Below are 14,625 nucleotides of genomic sequence, written 5' to 3'. Positions count from 1 at the left end.
TAATTAAATAATTAAAAATTATATACTTGTGGCTAAAAATGTTATTTCTTGTTCCTCGAAACCTAATTGCAACTTTTCAGATTATTCCGAATCGTATTAATAATATTAAAAGCTGTGAGTGTGTCAATCCCAAAACCCAGGGGGCGCATTGCTTAAGTTCTGCTTCAGGATAAAAAAATGGCTCAGTACGGCTCTGACTGCCACTTACACGAAAAACCGAAACCGATTTCACGTAATAATTCCGGAAAAGATGAAAAGCGAAGCGTTATCTCGACTACGTATCGTGCACAAAGACACAAAAAATAAAAAAGTATCACACGGAGCGTAAATTTGCTATATAAGACAAGACGATAAAACGCCCGTGTTACCTCTTAAATCGCGGGTCGTGGAGCAGGCAGTAACCTGCGTTCACGAAGTTTCGGTCTTCGGTAAAATGTAATGCCCGCCACCGACCGGCGAGAAGTACCTCCGATTGATAATCATTGTGACTTATCACTATGTATCACGAACTATGATAATAATAATTGTTATCAAATAAATAACAACATAACATTATTATTTTTTCGTTTGCCGACGTTTGAAGCACTCGCGAATTCCAATTATTTGAAATTTGAACAAAAAAATACAGACCACAGTCGTGCAGAGTTCGAATAGTTCTATTCATACATATTTTTACATAATCGCCATGCATAAGTGTATTGTTTTTAGTAAAACATCCGAAGTATCGCCTAGCCTAACTATGTTAGTTTTAATTTGTAAGTATTATTTTCTAGTTGTACTGATTATATATCTTAATAATATCGTGTCAGTCTAATTTGCTAATTTGTTCACAACTATAGATCAGTCAGTCAGGAGAGTCGTCACGGGAGAGAGTATTCAGGGTAATGTCTCACCACTATAATATTATTATTTTTTTGTTTACCTACATTTGAATCACTAGTGAATTATTTCTCAATGACTGATTGTAAACAATGCTCTCAAAACATAATCCAAACCATTTGTCTCAGATAGAAAAGTAAAATAAATTTTAGTAATTTACAGCGACATTGGTACTACTCTGAGCACGACTAATAAATCGCATCTATGTAAAATCATTTAACATAATTCATGAAATAGGTATTTATATATATTTTACAACTTGACATTTTCAGAAAATTGTGTTTCAAATGAAGGTGTCAGACGTGCTGCGCTGTGCTGCTGCGGTGGTAGACGACGATGTTGTCTCCAGAACGGAACAATGTCGGCGAGGTTAGAGCGTGACGTTGCTACTCGTTGTCGGTCGTTAGCAGACAAATAATTGCACAAATTCTCGAGACGTGCATGACGGCCATGTAAGTGTGTCCGTCAGGAGAGTTGTTACGAGAGAGAGTATACAGGGTGATGGCTCACCACTATAATATTATTATTTTTTTTGTTTACCGACATTTAAATCACTAGTGAATTATGATTATTTGAAATTTGAACATAAATACAGACTACAGTCGTACAGAGTTATATTCATACATTTTATTAAAAAATTACCATAAATAAGTGTATTCATTTTAGTATGACATCCAAACTATCGCATTGCCCAATTGCCTTCATTTTCATTTTCAGTTGTACTGATTATATTTCTTAATAATATGGGAGCAGTCTAATCAGACTAATTTGCTAATTTTTTCAAAATATAGATTAACAAAAAATGGAAAATCAGTGGATTATACTTATATTTTCAAAACTGAAATATATGATGTACCACATACAAGGAACTAGGAAGTCGATCAAATATCCTGACAATTTTTCAGACATTGACTTTTATGAAGATAATTCTACCGACTTAGATGAAGCCATACAATATTGGAGCAAATTATGAAACTTAAGGGTGAGAATATTGTTAATAGGTTTTTATTTTAAAGCTATTTTACTGTGCTTTAATCTCTCACACCTACCAGTTCACGAGACTTATTGTATAATATCAATAATTGTGTGAGTGGACATATATTTGGATATAGAAAGGCCTCAGCCTGTTTAGACAAAATAAATTGATAAATAAATAATTATTTATTAATGCCTTAATATATTCATAACTTGTTTCAGAAATAAAATACAAATAATTGCTTAGTGCTTCTGTATGAGGTTGCTTAAAAAATATTTTTGTCTTTAAGTTTGATTATAATATTATGTCATATCACTCTAATATTAAAACTAACAATACAAAATTTGATCTACTGTACTCACATTTGCATGTTGATCGTTATTCAATGAGAGAAAACAAATGATGCACTGACATATTTTTTAACAAAGTTTTAATTTTTTAGGCAATACAATTTTTCTGAGCAAGAACCCAATTTCAATAACACAGATGAGGGCCTCAACATATCTAAATTGCAAAGAAACACGTAACTAGTTTGGACTTCAGTATCTTTTCTGAAATAAAAGTATATATATAGTTGGATGACAGGTAAAAATTGAAAATTCATAGGTGTTTTCAAATACATTGGGTATAAATCAGTTCTTTTAGCATTTTGTATACACCATACAATTTTTAAATCAATTTTATTCTTTTGAGCTAACTATAGGGGATAAGACATTTTAATGGAATCACATTAAAAATATAAGTCTTCTTTGTTTACTGTCATTTTAACAAATCCCATACCTTATTGATAATAATGTTGATAATATACAGTTATCAACTGCATTTATTTTTAGAAACAAAAAATTTTTTTAGAACTCATCACTATTGATCTGATTGTTATGACAATTAAACTGTAGTTTGGGACATTGCGAGTATGTGGTAACTTGCTACAAAATAAAGTTCTATTGAAGTGTAAAATCATGTTAACATTATGAACATCTAAACTTTCATATAGATACAAACTAATAAGTTGTACAACCTAATTATTGGTACAGGTTAATATGAATTGTTTATTTTACATATAATATCACATTTATTTATAACTTATATCTTTCAGGTCCATAGTTTATGTGTAGTTGTTTAGCAGATGTCTTACACTTAACAATTGTTTTCATGCAATGGTGATTACTAGATTTCAACGTTAATAGTAAAAGTAAATCTTAATTAAAAAATACTCTGCTCAAAAATTTAAATATTTACTTTCCAAATACCTACTATTAACATTGTCTTTCATATTTTATCATCATAATGTTTTTAGAGTTTACACACATATTTTGCATATTTTGCAAGACTAAGTGAATACCAATTACCTTCAATTGCACTCTAAATCATGTTTGTGAATAAAATTATTTGCCAACGACTTATTTATAATTATAAAAAAACTTTATTTTTAAATTTTATAATAAGAGAAAAAAGTATTTAAAATCTTTATTAATTATACTATCATAATTTTCATACTTTTCATATTTATAGTTTAATTGTAATTTAAATTATTTTAGAATTCCTCACTGGTGATCTGATTGTTGTGCATAGGCGTTCCCCAGATTTTACTTCAGATGCAGCATAGATGGCTAATTTCTAGAGAAGTAAAATACATTTTAGTAATTCACAGACACATTGGTACTACTCTGAGCACGACTAATAAATTATATCCAAGAGGTAAAATGAATTTAACATAATTCATGAATTTCTGTTGTATTTATATATTTAATACAACTTGACATTTTCAGAAAATTGTGTTTCTCCAACGATGAGTTAGAAGAAAATGAACGGACAAATAAAGAATTTGCTATCGCCAACCGCAGGAAGGGGACCGTAGATATATACTCCCTGTATTGTGGTGATAACCTAACTTAACCATAACAACATAATATTATTTTATTATTCACCGACTTTTGAATCATTCGATTAGATATTTAAAATTTGAACAGAAAAACAGACTACATTCGTATAGAGTTGTAATCATATGTTTTAGAATAATATCATCATTCATAAGTGTATTCTTTTTAGTAAAACATCCAATATATCGCTTTGCCACATTACCTTCATTTTCATTTTCATTTTTAGTTGTACTGTTTATATTTCTTAATAATATAGGATCAGTCTAATATGCTAATTTGTTCACAAATATAGATTTCCAAAAAACGAAAATAGAAGGAAATAATGGCGGTAATCATTTCTACAGCAACACTGGTAGTACTGCTCTGAGCACGACTAGTAAATCTTATCTAAGAAGTAAAATTGATTTAACATTATTCATGCATTTCTGTTATGTTTATATATTTTTTATAACTTAACATTTTCAGAATATTGTGTTTTTCCGACGATGAGTTAGAAGAAAATGAACAGACGAATAAAGGATATGGAGACCTTACAGTTGATGATTTTAATTCACCCAGAAAAGCCTTAGATACTTAATAATGTCTAATTCACACACACTTATGTAAGTTTATCACTCGAGTATCCAATTTTCAATTTGTGATATTGTAACTATTGTACAAGATTTTTTGACAAACCTGGCGTCACCTTTCAGAATGGTTGGCATGAGCTGTGAAAAGATACATTATATTGAAGATGTAGCTGATAGGCTGTTAATAAATTTGGGGTGTCCTACATACGCATACATACAAAGTATGTACATTTAATTGATCATAGTAATATTAACTATCAAATTTTATTGAATATGTAAATTATAGGTTTACTGGTCGTCAAACCCGTTTCTATTCATGGAATTTACTTCTCAACAAGAAAAGACAAACTTCTTTGAAAGAAAGCTAAGCAAACACCAATTACCTTCAATTGCACTCTGAATCATCTTTTTGAATAAAACTATATGTCTCAGACTTATTTATAATTATAAGAAAACTTTATTTTTAAATTTTCTCGTTAGAGAAAAATGTATTTAAAATCTTTATTAGGTTTACTATCATAGTTTTCATACTTGTCGTATTTATAGCGTAATTGCAATTTAAAATTTAGAGATATATGACTAATGTGCTATAATTTATTGTTATACTTGTAGTAGTTTTTTGTACATACTAATTAAGAAATTTTAAGTGAGTAAGAAGAAATAAATTTGAATATAATACAAGATATGACTGTAGGCATATAAAACAATGAGAACATTTTGTTTTTATATCTATGGATATCAAAAAACTTTAAAAGTAATCTTATGATCAATATGTTGCTTTAAACTTTTTAACTTATGTTTTAATGTTTTTATTTAGATTTTATTATGATTAGAGCGCGGATTTTTATATGTTTGCATATTTGTTCTGGGTGATAGTATGATATGCTGAGTGAGCACAGAATTTGTTTCATGACCATAACGATTGGAACTGTGAACTTTTGGGCTGCATATTTCGACAACTAACTCATTTGTTTGTATTGTAAATCAATTTTGTATTGCTTTTATGCAATTGTTTCAGTTGTGGAATTTTAATTTTGAATATGTTTATTGTTGACTTGTTTCAAACTATTTACAGATATACTCAGTTTCCAACTTTTCTCCGCTCAGAATTGTTTTTCTTATACAATGATATTATATCATTGAATTCAAATTTAACACCATTCGCTATATTGACTGACTTTTAATCTACTGTACAGCAGAGCGACAGCCACTTGCCCACCTTTTAATTTAATATTATATTTTTCCTACAGGGTTGGCACTTGCCCCTAAATATTATGTCATATTGTTGTAACCACAATGTTTGCCTATGTTAATCTTCGCGAACGCTGAGTGATATTAATTATGCCACGAGAAAAACCATCAACAAATTACGAAAGACCGCTAAAAATGGAATTTTAATTTCTTGCGTTTTGTTTATCACCGTAGAAACAAATATAATATAAATAAAAATAAATATTAATTAACTAACAGGCTATAATAAATAATAACAATATGAAATATCCAGACTGACAAACCGTCACCGCTCAGAATCGTTTTTCTTATACAATGATATTTTATCATTGAATTCCAGTTAAATACAATCCATTATACATTGACCCACTTTTAACCTACTGCACAGCAGAGCGACATCCGCTTACCCACTTTTTAGTTTTTATTTTCATATAAGTAAAATAAAATTAGTTAAAATATGCTATGGAATGAATATCAAGTTCAAAAGCAATTGACAGGAAAATAAAATATAATATAATTTTATTGGTATTGTAATTTGTAATAATTGATTTTATACTAGTCAAATTGGTTTAGTAAAATTATATACTCTACAGCAGGGCTAAAATTGTGTGTAGTACGACCAGTGTTTGGGACTTCAGGACTTTGGGAGTAATGCGCTAGTAATATTGTAGCTAATTGTTTTAAAACTGATTAGATTGATTCTTTTAAATGAATACCATCTTAAGTGTTTGGAAGTTCTGACACCATTATTAGAAAATTTTGATGACAATGAGAGTATTAACATGGCTAAAAAAGGTAACACAACCTTTCAAGTGATAAATATTATATTATGTATATTTAAATATTTCCATTATATAATAATTTCTTTTTTCATTTGACAACATTTTTAAAGTGAAATTTAATATTGTAATTTTACATACTTATAATACTATATTATATAATATGTATTTAGTAATATTTTTCAGTTATGTTAAATAAAAATTAATATATTCATTTACCAATCCATTGTTTCCTTTCTGTTACTAAATTGTATACTATTGGCACTATAAAATTGTTTGTACCATTTTCTATGTGCCAAGAATGTTGGTTCTTGTTCTGAAACTAAAGGCTTTTCAATGTAACTCTCGTGGTTCCAAATGACTACATCTCTCTCGAACTGTAATAACATAAAATACATAATAATTTAGTATTCATTAGTGAAAATTATAAAACAATAGTAATTAACACTAAACCAACCATCGCAGCTTCCATAAATAAAACTATTGAAGCATACAATGACAAATACACTGGACAGTAGATACAATGTACAATTGTTTGAATCAATGGCTCGACTAATGTGACAACTTGTACCAATTTTATGGGCCCAAAACTGGTTTTAAAATTTAAAATCACTAATCCAGGACCAATCTATAAGGCAATAAAAATTTATACTTCAATATTTTAGTATTGACATTGTACATTTTTTTTCAAGCGCAAAACAAATATGTGTATTATTGAAATAAATAAACAATAAACATGTTGTGTATTATAGATGTACAAATGTAATAAACATATTAATATAATACCATAACTGGTCAGGCACGCCCGTAGATAAGCTGCTCACTGGATCCAAAATACTTTTCCCTAACCATCTTTATGATGAATTTTTAAAAATATAAGGATTCATAATTTTTATTGATTACCTACCTAATAATTAGATACTTACCTACATAATGGTTAATATATAAATTGGTTATTAATTGTTTGGAAAAATATACGTATACTGTATAAAAATAAAATATTATGATTCATAAGTTATGAAAGTCGGTTATCGTCGTTATCGACATACCACTCTGTTACATCGACGATTAGAAAATAATCTATGTACTTTGTACTATGTACTTTTGTGTCTACCTATAATCTTAATACCTCTTGCTGTATCAGTCAACTATCGACATACCACCGACTCAGTAAATTCAGTTTCATCGTTTGTCGTTGTCCGTAAATTGTTAACATGCCGAAAATAAGTAGTTCAATTTGCAACAAAATTCGAGGATGGATTTCTTCAGCAAACCAAGACACCGAAGTTTTCACTACAGACGGAAAAGTAGTATTTTGTAATCCTTGTGGAAAATCTATTTTTCGTGAGAGGAAGTCTCAGGTAGATCAACACTTAAAAACAGTTTAGTACTTATACAAATAGAAATAAATTTTGTTTATTTATTTTCTATATTTTTTATATTTTTCAATAATTGACGAAATCAAAGAAAAAATTAATTCTATTCCTGGGCCAAAAGGTGCAACACATACTACAAAATTAAATGAGCTTTCCAATAAAAATAAAGGTCTAGAAATTCTACGAAAAATAAATGCAGTACTATCAGGCGAAAACGTTCAGCTCGAAGATGTTTATCAAGACCCGAAAATAATAAGTTGCTTCAAATATGCCCCAACAACTTCGGTTGACGTCGAACGTTCGTTTTCAGTATTTAAAAATATGTTAACTGATAAACGTCATAGCTTCACTGAAGAAAAACTTGAAATGCATATGATCATTCATTTTAATAGTAAATAAAATTAAAAAAATTTAAAGAGAAATTTATATAAGTATTTAATATTTTAGTATTTAAGTAATTAATTGTTATAAGAAGTTTAATTTGTAAAATTTTAAATAAATAAAAAAAATGAATTTCATGATTTTTACTGCATATTTTTGCATATTTTCATGATTTTTACTGCATATTTTTTGCATATTTTCATGATTTTTACTGCATATTATATGGCATATTTTGATACTTTTTAGTGCATAAAAATCCGCGCTCTATTCATAACTAAACAGCCGACCCGGCGGCATGCGATAACGAGCTTTATAATCTGCATATTACATAACAATAATTCACAAAAAACATTTAATACAAATTATAACAATAACGACTGTGTGTGCGTGTGCGAGGCGGTCGGTCGGTGGGTACTCACATTGTCGCGGCGACGACAACACCAATATTATTTTTATTTTTTTTTTATTGTGACAAATGCCTCGGCAACTATGGGCCAATGGCCCATTGGCTACAAAAAAATTACTTAGTATTTATATTAATAATAGATAAGTTACATTAAATATGGTAGGTACATTATACTTATAATATATATTAAATTTCTTTATGAAGTTCAGTATCCCTTACGAATTTGAGAACGTTGGTTAGGGTATCGATGTTGAGGTTTTCAGCGAGATGGTAAGTTAGATTGAATTTTTGACGTTGTAATTCGTACTTTCTGCAGTCGGTGAGGATGTGTTTAACTGTCATGGGATCGTTGCAAGTCGGGCACATGGGTGGGTCTTCTTTCTTCATTAGGAAGGCGTGGGTTAATCCAGTGTGGCCTATTCTGAGCCTATTGATAACTACTTCTTCTTTTCTGGTGAGTGTGTTGTTTGGCCAAGGGAGAATGTGGTTTTTAATTTCATTCAATTTGGCGTTAGAAGTTTTCCATTGGTTTTGCCAGATATTGAGAATTATTTTTTTAATTATTTGTTTGATGTCGGTTATTGAATAAACTTGGCATGGGGTTTCATTTTGTGACACAGTAGCCTCTTTGGCAAGTGCATCAGCTCTTTCATTTCCTACACCAATATATTATTATAATGATCAAACATACCTACCCATATTAATGTAAAATTAATTTTGTATGGCATGGAATCATAGATATACATTAATTTTTTTTTTGCATATTTAAGGATTTTTATGAATCAATGCTTACTTTGGTAAACTAATAAAAAAATCAATAAATGTACCTTTTTCAAATCAGAAAAACTAAAACTAAAAACTAAATTATATAATATTATATACATATATCGGTAGGCATTGTTGGTTTTACCGCTAACTTAAACGAGAAAATACGAAACATGTAGTTTTTAATAACATTATCTTTACTATTGTCTAATCTCTTCGTCGTCTGTCCAATGCACCACCATACGTTTCTAACCTAAAATTGCATAATGATTTTCCCTTAAAAACCATCAATGAAGAAGCTCAATCATTTTACTTGCGCTTCCCGCACACGACTTCTATCCCACCAAAATCCTCTTATTAAAAACCTCTCCTCTCTAACCCTCCCAGGGAATCCAAGGCGCAGGCTAAAAAGGAAATGGTGTCGTGACCTAATACAATTATAAATCTTAAATATACTATGTTCATTACATGTATATATTCATTTTAATCTCAACATATTGCAAAAAAAATAAAAATAAAAATAAAAATAAAACAAAACATATATATAAATAATTCATGCTAAGTGTCGGCAGAGGGCGGCTTCTTACTCAATTTTTCATGCCATGTTTTCTCTTAGCACATAAGCTTATTGTACTTACATGTTTAGATTGTTTATATTCTAATAAATATTTAAAAAAAAAAAAAACTATTGTCTATTATGCATTGATGATTTGATTATGTCCATACACACGCACAGTTAATGATAATTTATAACACATCACACGCATGTTATATACCTACTTGATTGTACAATTTTTTACTACACTTACATTTTTACATTATTTTACAAGAATATTTTTAGTATTAAATATGTATATTCATTATCCACATAACCAGTACCTAGGTATAAAAATATAGGTACTAATATATTATGTGCCTATCTAATATCTATGCATATTATATTAATAGCCAATGGGTTTAGACTATTATTAGTGTTAATAGGTAACAACTTACGAGTTTTCAGTAATTAAGTCAGGGCAAGATGTTAAGGCTTTTAAGGTAAAGGCGGTTCTCTTAGCATTTTTCTTTATGAATGTTATTTAATTTGTTTCTGTTATCGAATTGTGTATAAATAAGGAATGTATATGGGGTCAAGTGTACAGTTATTGGTACTATTAAATTTTATCATCAGAAAATAACTTAATTATCAAATCTTTTAGCGATTACAAATATGGATAGGTACCTATTTATATCAAAAACTAGAACATGCATAGAAACACCCATGTTCGATTAATTATAACAAAGGTATTTCATTTTTAAATTATAGCGTTATTGGCACCTGTTTACCACTTAAATAAATTATTTAAACTGTGCTATTACATATTATATTGAAAGTATTCATGAATATTGAAAACTAACCACAGCATTACTCACTCAAATTAAAAATATTTCATAGGTTCTTATTTTATTAATTTTCGATGCTTAAAAATAAATATTGCTTAAGCTATACTTATAACTCAAATGAGAAAATGAGATTCATAAACGAGACTTTGGCTTTGAAAAAGTATTACTTGTTTTTAAGGTTGGTCTAGACCTTCCAATCATTGGTATTAGTTATTATCACAAACTTTTATTTTTTAAATTATCAAAATACTTAGAATGGTAATATACGTAAATTTTACGAATACGTCGTATTTATAATGTAGTTACACGATTAATATATACGAATCCCCGAACAAAAATCCGGCGAAAAAAAAGTCCGACGGAATAAAAGTTTCAAATTTAATAATTATTAAGTTAAGTCAAGATTTTGAAAAGGCAGTAATTACAGCGGCTAATAATGTTTTAAGAATTAGTTATTAGAGGGTGCTTTTACCATCTTTGCCAGAGTACATTTCGTAAGGTCCAGGAGTTAGGTTTACAAACAACGTATATTATGAATGATAACAAAATTAGTCATTTTTGTTCTATGACTGATGGTCTGGCATTCCTTCCCCTTGAACGGGTTTACCAGAAAATTTAGTTTTTAAAACAAACTATTATCCCTGTAGCGAATGAATTATTAAATTACTTCGATATCACATATAATGTAAATGGTTCGTATAAGAGAGTTGGTGCCGATATGAATATAAATTAAAGAAAAACTAAACCCGTATTCTTACCAAAAACGTGGAATATCTTTAAAGCCACTTTAAATAATAGTTTATGTTTGATTGGGAAACGGGAAATATCAGAATAGGTACATAATATTTATATATATAATGTTTTGTTACTCAATAATCGTTATCAAGTTTCTATTTGATTGATATTGCCAACTATTATCGAATTAGAATTAAGATAGAGTTCTTTATTGATATAATATGTGATTATTTTATATCTGATCGAATACGAGAAATATCAAAAAGTAGTTGACCAGTGCCGTACATCGTACCAAATACCTACGTAGTGTTACATACAATTATTATAAATTGTTGGCTGAAATATAAAGTATTCAAGTATTTCAAGAGAAAAAAGTACAATGAAACACGGTGTAACGTGGTCGGGGGAACGACCAGTTAAATATAAGATATCCAGGGAGAATCGTAGGATCCTATAGATATAAATACCGTAGCCAGGGGCAGATATGTAGATATCAGGAACTTAAATATATTTAAATTACTAGACTTAAAATTTCGAATGGGCGGAATCAATAGTTGTTTTTAAAATGTTTAACTAATTTTAAGTACTGGCGGAATCGATCATGTCTCCGTAAATCTTATACAATTTGCCTATAAAATATAATATTATAAATAATGTCTATACTGTTCGTTTACCACGTACCTACGTAGTACGTACGTAAATAATGGTTGTATAGGTATGAAAAACTATTTATTGTTATCTGCATTGGCACAACTAGGGAGGTGCAAAAGAGTCTTTAGTACTCCAGAGTTCTAATTTAGCAACCCTTGTTTTTTTAGGTCTAACATTATTATAGTGAAATACCATCAATTTTATGTTTTTAAAATACGAAATATTTAACGAAAAAAAAATTAAAACTATTTTGGTCATCATGACATAACATTGTTAATTTGTTATAAATGATTACGTATTCTTATAATTAATGGATGATTCGCATAACGATACATATTATGAAAAAATGGATTGCTTACGATTAATATTTAACCAATAATTTACACTAGTTACAGTCACATTAAAAAGCTCTAAATAGATGGTAGGTTATGTATAACTGGTAGGTAACTCTCCAATCTCCATAAGTTTTATCGGTAAAATCATAATATTATATTTATAAAAAGAGTATTTTAGGTATACATATAAATTTAATTTTTATACTTAATATGAAGTATGTTAAAATATGTTTAAAAAAGTCTTCAAATACCTATTGACTATTATAGATTTATAACTTGTAAAATTATGTAATTTTGGTAATAGGGATTGTAGTGGGCTAACTCCCACTGCTCTGTGAGGCATTTTAAATTATGGAAACTTTAGAGGTTTAGTTGCGACTATTACAATCTATATACGAATTAACGACACGGTGTAACGTGGTCGGGGGAACGACCAGTTAAATATAAGATATCCAGGGAGAATCGTAGGATCCTATAGATATAAATACCGTAGCCAGGGGCAGATATGTAGTTATCAGGATCTTAAATATATTTAAATTACTAGGATTCCTTTTTAGTTATAATTATGTTTTATTGTCTACTAAACACTTACAAATATTAATACTCACAACTATATCAACTATGTCCTATTATACTATGTAACTGTATCGTAGTCATACGGAGTGCGGTAATCGTAGTGTGTATTGAGGTCTAAGGTGCACAGCGAACTAACTTACTAATACATTGTGTGCGTTGGCCATAGGCCTTACAATTATGTATGTGTTTTAATATTAATAATATATCGGTCGGCAGTTAATCGTATATACAGTAGAGTTCGTATTATATACATAGGTGTCATGTAACATATTTATATTTACAATTGTTACAACGGAATAATAACTTATTGCAAATATGTAAACGCATAGTTGATTATTCTAATTAGTAATTATTATTTAGATGAATTTATGAGAGCTATTGCGCTAACAATCTTAAATATTAACAATTATTATATTAGTTTTTTACTATAGAATTAGGTATTAGAATTAATTTTTATTAAAGAATTATTAAAAAAACATTTTATATACGAGTAAACAGTAAAAAAAAAAAAAAAATATTTCTAAAAATTTGAAATTATAAAAGTTTTATTTTCTAAAACACAGTGATTCTAAAACTTGGAATTCTAAAACTCAGCATTCTAAAATATGATTTTCTAAAACCTGCCTCAATACCAGCTATAAAGGTACTAGCAAGGCTCGGCAAGTCAAATATTTTTTTTAACTCAGTTTAGGTAAGTTAATATGCACCAATAACAAAAAGTTAAAAGTTAAATTAACTATATCAGTTAACTCAGTTAAGTTAAAAGTTAATACACACTTTTTGTTAACTTTTTATTAAGTTAAAAAAAAGTTAATTTGTTTATACAACGCTAGCGTACTTAAATTGTTTCCAATCCAAAACTAAATTAGACCACCAGCTATACTGTATACATTATAGAGTATTTCCATATAAGTTATATTCATACATACATATAATTTTTTTACTTTAAACAATTCACGGTAAATATTATTTGAAATGAATTAGTGAAATATAATAAAATTAAAAACAAAATAAATGAACTTAATTATTACTTCTTAAAATGAAAATTTAATTCGTCATTTTCACTTTAATTAAAAAAGAAATTTAGTAAGTCAACAGTTAAGTTAATGAAAAGCCAAAAGTAATTAGTTAAGTTAAAAAGTTAAAATAAAATAAACTTTTAAACTTAACTTTAACTTTTTAAATCGTTAATGCCCAGCCTTGGGTACTAGGCGTGTACTTACCTGTTGCGCTTCCACATCCATTTTGAAAACGATAAACTTGCCGAACACCACTAGCCCGTGCTGCAGATCGAGCGTGGCCACGTGCCGGCCGCGGGAGCCATCCGCCCGCCACGCGGCCGTCCACTCGTGGACGCCTATCCACCTCCACAGCGACCGGTCGGCCTGCGCAGCGTACTGGCCACCGAGCGCCATGTGGCCGTGCAGCGCCGGCAGATGGGCCACGTCCGCTCCATTTTCCGGGATGTCTTGGATGTGCGCGTTCACGTAGTGCTCGCTGCGGCCGCGGTACGTCCACCCACGGCCTGCCGCCTCGACGTCTCTGGCCGGCCGCCACGATGGCACATCGTTCTCTGCGTGGTACCACATGAACACGAACCCGTTGGCTTCGCAACACTCCCAACTCCTCACCGACGCCGCCATCGACGACAATCCTGTGTACACATTGTAAGTTGTAACGATTCACAGATTACTGACTCGTCAT

General features: G+C 29.7%; 1 protein-coding gene and 1 long non-coding RNA gene across 2 annotated transcripts; one reads left to right on the top strand and one right to left on the bottom strand.

The window, feature by feature from the left end:
- Positions 1-585: 585 nt before the first annotated feature.
- LOC132936149 (uncharacterized) lies at positions 586-6,292 on the top strand. The gene is made up of 9 exons (XR_009663408.1): positions 586-755; positions 840-881; positions 1,152-1,331; positions 1,671-1,861; positions 2,298-3,553; positions 3,625-4,129; positions 4,201-4,337; positions 4,428-4,525; positions 4,591-6,292. It is a non-coding gene; the product is annotated as an uncharacterized LOC132936149 (long non-coding RNA).
- Positions 6,293-6,528: 236 nt separating this feature from the next.
- On the bottom strand, positions 6,529-14,625 carry LOC132952250 (cholesterol 7-desaturase nvd-like). Its single transcript, XM_061024522.1, has 4 exons — positions 14,619-14,625; positions 14,145-14,575; positions 6,771-6,941; positions 6,529-6,690 (listed from the first exon to the last, which is right to left on the bottom strand). Exons 1-4 carry the CDS (start codon positions 14,623-14,625, stop codon positions 6,529-6,531), a joined length of 771 nt encoding a protein of 256 aa, XP_060880505.1.

The sequence above is a fragment of the Metopolophium dirhodum genome, chromosome 1 (assembly GCF_019925205.1).
Source record: "Metopolophium dirhodum isolate CAU chromosome 1, ASM1992520v1, whole genome shotgun sequence".
NCBI classification, from domain to species: Eukaryota; Metazoa; Arthropoda; class Insecta; order Hemiptera; family Aphididae; genus Metopolophium; species Metopolophium dirhodum.
The sequence above is the reverse complement of the archived record's forward strand: the minus strand, read 5'-3'. Positions and strand labels throughout refer to the sequence as shown.

Excerpts from the sequence above, each read along its gene's own strand:
- LOC132952250 (XM_061024522.1), bottom strand. Across the intron at positions 6,942-14,144 it reads TGGATGTGGAAGCGCAACAG|ATTGGTCCTGGATTAGTGAT; the intron begins GTAAGTACACGC and ends ATTGCCTTATAG. Across the intron at positions 6,691-6,770 it reads TATTTATGGAAGCTGCGATG|TTCGAGAGAGATGTAGTCAT; the intron begins GTTGGTTTAGTG and ends ATGTTATTACAG.